The 10,253-nt window shown below is 44.2% G+C and overlaps 1 protein-coding gene across 4 annotated transcripts; it reads right to left on the reverse strand.

The window, feature by feature from the left end:
* Positions 1-1,002: 1,002 nt before the first annotated feature.
* Positions 1,003-10,247, reverse strand: si:ch211-13f8.1 (flocculation protein FLO11). 4 transcript variants are annotated; one of them, XM_047588639.1, is made up of 11 exons: positions 9,568-10,247; positions 9,217-9,379; positions 7,736-9,119; positions 6,622-6,694; positions 5,496-5,648; positions 3,633-4,801; positions 2,954-3,104; positions 2,461-2,680; positions 2,007-2,116; positions 1,706-1,896; positions 1,003-1,572 (listed from the first exon to the last, which is right to left on the reverse strand). In XM_047588639.1, exons 3-11 carry the CDS (start codon positions 9,108-9,110, stop codon positions 1,379-1,381), a joined length of 3,636 nt encoding a protein of 1,211 aa, XP_047444595.1. In that variant the 5' UTR covers positions 9,111-9,119; positions 9,217-9,379; positions 9,568-10,247; the 3' UTR covers positions 1,003-1,378. The 4 variants fall into 4 exon arrangements, with proteins under 4 accessions (XP_047444595.1, XP_047444596.1, XP_047444593.1 ...); XM_047588640.1 differs by having other exon boundaries at positions 2,954-3,101; positions 7,736-9,144; XM_047588637.1 differs by having other exon boundaries at positions 7,736-9,144.
* Between the last annotated feature and the right edge of the window lie 6 nt (positions 10,248-10,253).

Genomic DNA, 10,253 nt, shown 5'->3' on the forward strand with positions numbered 1-10,253 from the left:
TCTTGCGTGTCATTGTTTTCACTGGGGGCCTTGGCCGGCGGTTCCCCGGGGTCCGTGGGGAGTCATGGCTCGGGGAGATAAAAGCGTATCGGCTTCTGGTCGCATCAGATAAAAGAGCAGAGCATCAACGGTGACATGCTATCAGAGCACATGAGGGCAGCCTAAATGGAAGCAGGTACATCCTAATAACGGATTTTCCACACTTTCGTTTTCCTTTTCGTCCACTCATTAATCAAATGAAACAATTAGTCCCTATTAAAATAGATAGATAGATAGATAGATAGATAGATAGATAGATAGATAGATAGATAGATAGATAGATAGATAGATAGATAGATAGATAGATCCATCCCGTTTTAAACGTATTTGTTGAAAATGAGTCCCACCATCAGTCACGACCTGAACACACGCCTGTTGAAGCAGAAGTCACGACCACGATTCTACATCCTGTTCCTACATCCTATTTAACAGCAGGCCCCCCGCCCACCCCCCTAACCTCCCACTAATTTGTGTCCAAATTCATCATTTCCAAAATTACAAATGAATAGTCCAATTTAGCAAAAGTTACGAGGAAAAACGACAATATGTGACAATATTTCAAATATACTCGGGCGTAACTGAATGAACTTTACACCACGTCATAATATTATTAGTTATTATAAAGATTTAAGAAAAAGGTTGAGAAAATAAACCACCTTTTTTTTCTTTTCTTTTCTAAATTTCAAAGCAGTTTGGCGTTGAGAATATGTGAGGCAGAGCAAGCCAAATGAAGAACGGAGGAAAAAAAATGGAACTAATTATTTACTTTTCTTGATGGTGTACTTTAGCTCAGGTTTCAGTGAGCCAACCTGACAGCGTGGCACATCCCTGTAAATCATGTGTCATCTCGTAGATTAATGGGGACAGATACATATTTAGGCTATTCGGTAATATGCACATGTCCAATCACTGAGAGTAGAATGTCCTTCTTGTAATGTTTAAATAGCCAAATAAAGAAAAAGGTTTAGAGTTTAGGTTTTTATTCATTTAAGTCTGGTCATAAATAAGAGATATATACAGAAACGAATTGTGAAGGATTTCTCTATTCTTAAAAATATACTCTCTATCCATTTTAGTCTTCCGTGTTTCTGGATTCAATCGGTTCTAGATTTGAAATTTGGTAATTTTTTTTTTTTACTACTGTAAGCATTTACCTGGGTGACAAACCAACCCCTGATATTCTATATTATTAAAACCACTGTAATACACACAGGCTATGTCACAACTACCATATAGGTAGGCTATATCACAGTCAATGGGAGTGTCGCAGTCAACTGTAGTGATGATTACTATCCATGTTTCCAGGAGAAGTGGCTATGTGCCATGCCTGTCCTGCCTGTCACCGCTGATTGCGTCGGGCTGGCATGATCCGCAGGGAAGCAGTGCTTTCCCGGGTCATGAGCCGAGTCACCTGGTCCAAGCTGAGTCCAGCCACTGCCTCTCCGTTCACCTGTAGAATTTCATCGCCTATGCCCAGGAGGCCGACATACGGGCCTTCACCGCTGCCGTCGCCCACTTTCTCGACATATACACCTACAGAAAGGAGAAAAGGGAGTGAGGAAGTCAAAAAGAACATGAGATTCCTCTCTGTTCAAAGGATAAATATCATAGACGTGTAAGCTGAGGGAGTAATTTATCTCTGCAAAATAGATAAAACAGAATCTACCTGTGTCTGGTCGACCTTTGCCCCTTGAAATGACGAAACCGAAAGGACCATTTGGGGGTTTGATGAGTTCTAGGAGGATGCTCCCATCGGGGAAAGCCTGAACGGCCCGGCCCACTGGACGCACTATTCGAGTGGTGAGCACGTCTTCCACACTCAGGGCCCTGTGAAGCTCCAGTTGAGGGGTTTCAGGACTGTTGAAAAAGAGGTTAATTCATTTAAATTTGGGGAAATTGGTAATTAATAAAACAATATATATATTATATATTCACCAGTCGCCAATCAGTTTTTATTTGACACCTACCTGGGCGCCAGGCCATACGGTATCTGAACCTCTCCAAGTATTGTTGAACGCTCTCTTCTCTCTAAACTCTGCACTGAGGAGGCTTTACGTAGCTGGGCCAGTGGCAGCACCTAGTGGCAAATTGTTGGCATTGTAACAAATTGTACATGTAACATGGGAGAACTCACCAGCACTCCTTCTGGGACCGTGATGTTTTGCCCTTACCACCATTTGGGAAATACACACATTGTATGATGATTGGTCCACTTTTGCAATTCCTTTTTTTAAACGTAGACACACATAAATCACTTGTATTATCTCGTCCGCTGGCTTTTTAGTACAAATTACGGTAGGAGTACAAATTTTATGTGGTTAAAGGTCCCAGAAGTAATAGCAACAATTATAATTTGTCTTCAGCAAAACAGCAAAATAAACAAATAAATAAATAAAATAAAAACTAAAAATTGCCCCTCACCGTGTGCAGGGTCTGCAGAGAGGGTGTCCTCTGTATACGGATGGACGGCTGTGACTTGCGTGTGGGGCTCGGTGAAGCTGAGCTTGCCCGGGGGACAGTGGGGATACTGAGTTGTTCCATACTACTGGAGCGACTTCCCTTCACAAGTCTACCAACACTGTTTAGACCAATGGAGGAAAAGAAGCGACGCAGGAAGAGCTTTGGCCGTCCATCCAGCTTTCTGTGAAGGGAGAGTTATAAAAATTATACGCCGATCAGCCACAACATTAAAACCAGGATTAAGACAGGAGGAGGGAATAACATTGACCATCTTGTGACAATACAGTGATCTGCTGGGAAATGTTTGGACCTGGCGTTCATGTGGATGTTATTTAGACATGCACGACCAACTAGACCAGACAAGGCACGCTTGACTCATTTCGGACACAGTGTCTGTGGGGGGTGAGGGATTTATCGTCTAAGCTATGACAAGAACATTGTTATCTTGGCTTACCTGGACCCATCAGAGCTTTCTTCCCATACAGCCTCTGCTTTTAGATGCTCTGCTCTCAGCAGCTCCGCTCTGAGGTCTTCAGCCCGGGACATAGCCAGGCCACGCAGAGCCCGGCACTCTGCACCGGGAACAATGTCTCCACTTAGACCTGCTGATAAAAAACAGAAAAACTGTCCTTAATACTCAAATAAAATAAGATGATGTGAATTCCATAAACAGATTTCTGATGTTACATTTACAATTAGTATAAGTTACTCCACTTTTCCATAGTGGTAAATTGATGAGTAATGCACTCACATACACTTTTTAATGTACTGCATCTGAGCGGTATGAATGCTACTTTATAGTTTCGCTCTCCAACAGTTCATACTATTGTACATTTGCTATTTATTTCACAGTCAGAGTTGCAGATTAAGACTTTTCATTTAATCCAGTTGATCTTCAGTGTGAGACTGTATTAGAAATTTAAAGCCCCCCTACAATGAAACAGAGAATTGGCAAAATTATGACTACATATTATGGCAATAAAAATGAAACTTTATTTCTAATTTGAATATTACGTATGCTGTGCTTAAGCCTTAATTATAGGACTCGATCCACACAAATTGGAACAACGGAAATTACAGAATCTAACACCTCTTCCACAATTACTATCTACTCGTCATTAGTGACTACTCACCCGCCCCATCTGGAGTGGAATCCCAGAGCTCAGCAGCTGGCAGATCTGTGGTGAGTCTGGCTGGGGAATACCTCAGAGTGGAGGGCCTGATACACGGCACTGCACTGCTTGTTGCAGCTGCCCCTTGTGAAGACACTGGAGGCTCCCTTCTTGTCTCTGCAGTATCCACTAGGGGCTGGGAGCCGCTGTCTCCTCCATGATTAGAGGGCACCTGGAACTGAACGGTGGATGAACCCGCAGCAGAGCGATTCCTTGAGCTGGACTTCAGGGCTGACTTGATGGGCAGTGATGGGGCTGGGGATTCCCTCAGTCCACCAGACGCCTCCAGCAAGTTTGGCTCCAGGTCAACCGGGCTGCCGGGGGCAAATGAAACAGCTCTGCTCAAGTTGACCCTGTTCCGCGGATTTGAGTTACGCCGCTGAGCCCAGGACGGGCCGTAAGGGCCGTGGCCAGACTCTAACCGACTTTCTCCTTTCCGGCTTCTTCTTCTAAGTTTCCCAAACCCTGATGACTTCCACCCGGAGCTTTCTTTATTCTCCCCCAGCACGTATGCTCCAGCAAATGTAACAGTAAGAGGGGCTTTAGGTCGAGTGCTAGCCTCTGGTTTGTTTGGGGGTACCCAGCGAGGAGACGGTTTTCCCCGTGAGTCCTCCGGGTTTCCAGACTGTTGTGGCTCAGTGTTCTGCACATCTGGTGTGTATGAGGCCGGCTGAGGTTCTCTGACTACGGAACCACAAGCTTCACATTTCTTCACCAGCACTATTATCTCTTTAACCACCGTTAGGGTTTCACCAGAAACGCCCCCATCTTCTTGCTTCTGCGAAGGAGGCATGGAGCCACTTCTGTGGCTCCGGCCCCTCTCTGAGCCACTACTGCTAGAATCTGTGTTGCTCTCTTTGCTCTTGGACTTGGGCACCCCAGGCCTGCCACGCTGCCTCACCCTGTCCAGATAGCGAGACTCGGCATCTTTCTCTGATTCATCCTCAAAGCGCACACGCGTTGGTGAACAGCCGTACCGCCTGGGTCGGCCTCCCTGGTCGGTGGGGGAAGTCTCTCTTTGAGCTGGGACAAGGAGGGGACCGGATCCAGTTTGAGCTGGGAGTTCTTCCGAGGTTTGGACAGCCTTCTGCACAGTGGTTGGACCGGGAGATTCAGTTTGCTGCTTCTTTCTGTTAGGAAAAACAGAAATGTTCATATTAATTTGTGCAATCATATATCATGGATGAGACATACCGCTTAATCAAAGTAGTGAAACTGAATCATCCAACCATGAAGTACTGCGGCAGCCCATTTTCAAACTACACGGAACGCTGACATGTTAAATTGCAACAAGCCAATGTACATATACTGTACATGTAGTGATTACGTTCCATCTCACCCACTAGCGGCCAGGTTTGTTATGCAGTCATGAATGTAGGATCCATTGCAAATACTCCTAATCCTAAATTAAGTGAGAGCTTCATGCTGATATAAGGGGATTTCATGAATAAAAAGTGCGTGATGTTTACGCATTACATAAACAGAACAAAACCAAACATTTCCACAGCAGTGTCGGATTTGTTTGTTGGTTTCAAAGCTTTAACTTTTTTTTGTGTTACGCAACATTAGCATCAGAAAAAAAACAACAAAAAAAAAACAGACAAGCGCAAGAGGACAATAGACAAAGCAGAGAGGAAATTTGTTGAAAAGTGAAGAGAGACGTCGGGAGCTAGATGGCAAAAGAACGCACACAAACAAAAACAGAAATCTGTGGAAAGACTAATAACTCGCTATCCAAGGGAAAGGAACATTTTGCCTTTGCCTTCACTCACATGCTAGACTGCATAAAATAAGACGCAGGTCGAGCACTTTTATCCAACTTACACAGTGGATCTCTGGTCAGAATGGGAGCGTCTGAAGGGCCGTTCACCTTTAGTGTGATTGGAGCGAGCCTTGAGCCTGGCTCGCTCCAGAAGACGCTTGGCTTGCTCATGTCTCGGGCTTAGAGGCAGATCATCGCTGGTTATAAGGAGCGCCCTGACGATCCAGGAGAAGAGAAATGCAAATTAGTCCAGAAATAAATCATTTAGTGATGGAAACGAGGGAGTTGCTTGTATGAAGAGATGAAGCTTTCTGCCATCTGTTTGAGTAAACTGAATATTTGATAAAGTGTTCAAATGTGCAAAGCTTATCCTGAGACATATCCAACAACATCATATTCCCCAGAGATTGACTTGACATAGAGTGAATGAAGCTGCATCTTCTTAAGCTGTTTTACGTAATATCAAATAGATAGACTGGGGCGTGGCCCTGGCAGTGAGTGCTGGAGAGCGACGTCATCCATCCATCTATCCTTATGGCCAGCAGCTAAGCTGTTCTGCATTGTGCTTCATCGCCTGTACTCGTCTTTATCCCCTGGCCCAGCGATAAAGATAGCATGATACGCCAGGCATGTGGATTATATTTGTAATGGAGTGAGGATGATTCATTCTCTCCTGTGTGTTAAGATGAGAACATGTTGGTTCCCAATAGATTACACTTTGTCATGTCAGTGTTTTATCTCAGCAATGACAAACATAATACTATCAGCAGTCTCTTTTTGGTTTTTCATATGAGAGTGATTCCTTCCGCTGTGTATATGATGATTAAAACAATGCACTATATATTAACAAAGGCTTCAACAGCGGATCAGGAAAACTGCTCAAGTAAAGAGGTCTGAGAACTGTATCTTTTTATGGCTTAGTGCCAAACACAAACTGATTTAATTTGTTTAGTTTTTCATACAAGCTTGACTGCTTCAAAGACTACGGGCGAAGGATTTTGTCTGGTGACTCATCTACAATAAATAGGGCTGCAAATCTCTTGTAAATGAGAGCTTAATTTGAGTTGCTGTTTAATGCTGTTTTATTTTAGATTTATTTGTGAATATTATTCTACTTCATAACTACACCACAAGTGAAGAGACATAAAGACATAAAGAGTTCATAGGGTTGTATGTCTCATGGCTCACCTCAAATAGGGTTCGAGTTCTTGAGCAAGAATGGCTGAGTCAGAGTTGTCCGAAACACCATGGGCACCTGCAACTGACATAAAAAAGGTCCACATTTGAGAATAAATTATTTAACTTGTGTGCACTCCAATTTGTTCCCACATGGTTTCTTGTCTTTGGTTATATTTTTGCACAGAATAAATGCATTAAATAATTATTTGTTTTGCTCGGAGGCAAACACAACCGCCAAGAGAACCATTGACCATGGAGTGACTTGCAGGGATGTTTGGATATTAAAGTAACTGGGCCTTTGTATGATCATAAGGATTTTCCTAAACCTTTATAGCATTAGATTCAGTGACAATCTCATCGGTTAACCCTGGCTGATCCTTAACAACAGTTAAAAAAAAAACACAGTTTATGCAACCTACCAGACAGATAAATTATATATATATATATATTTCCAAGAGACAATGTGGATTTGCACCTGTATGTCTGGCATTGACCATCTGTCTGATACTCGCACACTCAAACAAACAGAGACACACTGCATCAGACATATACAATATTGCAAATGTACAGCATGGGAATAGTCTGTCTTCCTACATGCATGTGAAGACATCCATTAGCACATACGCAGAGATACAGAGGCAGGGACACTTCCCCCACTGCTCTGACTGCTAAGAATAGTAACACCATCATGCACATCTGCACATCTGACATCTGTTCAGGGAATCTGCCAGGTTGCATACTCCGTTTTGATAGAACATTCTAGGTAGGCAGAGGCTTGTATCTGGTATACTTTAAATGAGTGCAACAGTCGGAAAGCATTCTGAGCAGACAGCGTGAATAAATGACATGTTTAAGGGGTTAGGATGTTGTTGGGGGATATGTGCAAACCAAAAATCAAAAATCACATCAAAATTCAGTATGTTGAATGTCCTGTCTCTGTTAAAAATGCTACCCGAGCTTCTGAACTGCTGAAATCACCATAGTTGCAATTATATCAAGCAGTGTTTGACTGAACTGCACAAGGAACTTTCAAATGATCACATTTTGTTCAAAAAAAGTCACTTTGCAAAGTTAGGAATTCAATCTAATGTTGAAAACATGCAATTTGCCTTCAATTACATACCTTTATGATACACTCTGTCTGTTGTGTCTCCACAAAAGCCATCACTTTCTCCTCCACTCTGTTCCCTCTCCTCTCTGCAGTTTCTCCGTCTTTCCCTCAACTTTGCGTAGGCCCTCTCCTTCACCTTCAGTTTCTCGTAAGCGCAGAGCGCTCCGCTTTGCGACGACGTGCTCTCCCAACTATCTGAACTGCACAGTCCTGCGGTGGCATCAGCCAAATCTAGCTCCTTCTGCTCACACCTGTCCAGGTAGCATTCCACGCTGTCCGAGTGTTTAAACTCTGAGGCTGCATCGTAGTCGTCCACACTCTCCGCGGTGTTCCTGTTCCCTGTTTCGGATGGTTTCTGCTTCCTCTGAGGCTCTGCCACTGCCTCTGTCTGAGTGGAGTCCTTGAGCGGTACTGTAGAAGGTATGGTGTTGGGGCCAACCCCGTTGAGAAGCAGTGTTTCTGGCCGAGCTACTCTCCAGAAGCCCCTTGGAGGTGCCCAATGTCTCGCTGAAGACGACGTGGAGGAAGTAAAGGAAACCGTTGTAGGGGCAGAGGTGGAAGCAGGAGAGCAGGAGAGCACAGGAGGCGTAGGAACAGGGGATGAAACGGAAGAAGGAGAGGTGGAGAGCACGGGCGGTAGAGGACGGGTGGACAAAAGGGAAGATGTTGTAGGAGCAGAAGAGGTGGTAACGGGAGAGGTGGAGAGCACAGGGAGTGGAGGAAGAGGGGAGGAATATGAAAGCGTTGTTGAAGCAGAGGTGCCAGTAGGAGAGGTGGTGAGCACAGGGAGTGGACGAGGGGATGGGTCATCCTTGCTACTGCTTGAGTTGTCGGACAGAAGACTCTCCAGACTGGTCCCCTCTCTGAGCCCACAGAGCTGCTCTGTCTGAACCTGGCCCTCATTTGTTTCCGACCTCTCTCCTTCGATTTCCTCTCTCCACCGCTCGGCTTTTACTTCAGCCGGAGGACTGTGAATTTCCAGCCTCACCTGCACCTCTACCTCTTCCTCCTCATCACTGCTGCTCAGGTCCTTCACAACGCCCGACCGCCAGGAGTGAGCCGACAGAGATTGCTGGGCTTTTCCTCTGGGTCTCTGTCTGAGAATGACTTCTGACGAAATCTGCCCGGCCGGACTGCTCACCAACATCTCTGTGTTTTTCTCTCTGTCTCTCCCTCTCGCCCTTCGCTGCGTGAGCGACTTCACCTTGGTCTGTAGTGTGTGCACGGCTGAACTCTGAGGAGGAGGAAGTGAGGCGTTCAAAGATGGTGCTGGGAAAACAGCCACGGGAACAGGGCCAGTGATGAGTCCCCAGTTAATGGGAAGCCCAGTGGAAAGAGGGGAACTGGATTTTGACTGGATATTATCAGCTGCTTTCTCTTCCTCCATTGGCTGATCCTGTGCAGAAATTTCCAGACAGATTCTAAAGATAAAGAAATAAGTTATAGCATTTTTAAGCACAGGAAAAATACATATAAAACAACTCTCTACTTACATTTGTTCTACATCTCTGTCACCACTTCATTTCTTTCTGATGTGCCGGGTAAGGAGATATGTAATGTGGATTCAGTCACGTTGCCTTATCCACTGATTACTTTGTAGGGCACAGGATAATCCTTCAGGATGAGAATAAGCAACTGCTGCTTGCAATTGAGACCCTACACGAATAACAATATTATTTGTCTTCCTTTTGTCAGGCAAAATAAATTAAAATCTAAAAAATGATCCGTGAATATGTCATTCAATCAATAGAAAATTCGCGTTATTATTCAACCTTGAATAGCTATTTAAAAATTCAGTATAAGCAACACATTCATCAGATCACAGAACATAATAAATATTGTACCTGGATATTTAGTGAAGATGCTGTACTTCAAGCCTCGATTCAAGCGGTGACCATCACAAGAAAGTTATCATGAATTGTGGTGCAGCAGCACAAATTAAAGTTACCCTCCGAATTAAAACCAGATCTGGAAAAGGTGCGGAGAATGCAGCGCGCATCCTGCAGGTCGGTTACTAGAAACTGTCCCCACCGGATGAAATAAAAAAAGAAAAATAAAAGAAAAAAAAAAACAAATAAGATCTGTCAATGTTTCTCCAGATCCTAAGGTCGTGTTTCCACTCACTGTCTACACAGCTCCCAGTGCGAGCAGTGCCGAGCGAGCCAGTGGTCTCTCAATCATGATTGGTCCGGTAATCCCTTCAGAAATCAGTGGGATTAGACAAAAATGGAATACAAAAAAATGCCTGCTTTCATTTCGTCCTTGCCTCGCAAACCCGCTGTCGTGGGAAGCTCCCTGTTGCGTAAGTACAGGGCACACACGCTCGATCCCGTCCACACATAAATAAGCCCGCGGAACTGACAAAAAATAACACTGAAACGATATATATTTTATGATATTTCGGAGATGTGCAAATGGTTCTGGTGGCAAAATGCCGGATTTGGTTTACTTTAAAAGAGTACACAATGTTGTCTCATACAACTGTCAGCTGATTCTTATTAGTAAATACAGCTGATCCCTCCCTCTGTCT

The sequence above is a fragment of the Mugil cephalus genome, chromosome 7, assembly GCF_022458985.1.
Source record: "Mugil cephalus isolate CIBA_MC_2020 chromosome 7, CIBA_Mcephalus_1.1, whole genome shotgun sequence".
In the NCBI taxonomy this organism is placed as follows: domain Eukaryota; kingdom Metazoa; phylum Chordata; class Actinopteri; order Mugiliformes; family Mugilidae; genus Mugil; species Mugil cephalus.

What these genes read in the sequence shown, in the direction of transcription:
- si:ch211-13f8.1 (XM_047588638.1), bottom strand. Translation starts at nt 9,110, where the DNA reads ATGGAGGAAGAGAAAGCAGCTGATAATATCCAGTCAAAATCCAGTTCC. An exon ending in GAAAGCTCTGATGGGTCCAG is followed by an intron (nt 2,681 to 2,953) that starts GTAAGCCAAGAT and finishes CTCCCTTCACAG; the next exon opens with AAAGCTGGATGGACGGCCAA. An exon ending in CCGTATGGCCTGGCGCCCAG is followed by an intron (nt 1,897 to 2,006) that starts GTAGGTGTCAAA and finishes CTTTTTCAACAG; the next exon opens with TCCTGAAACCCCTCAACTGG.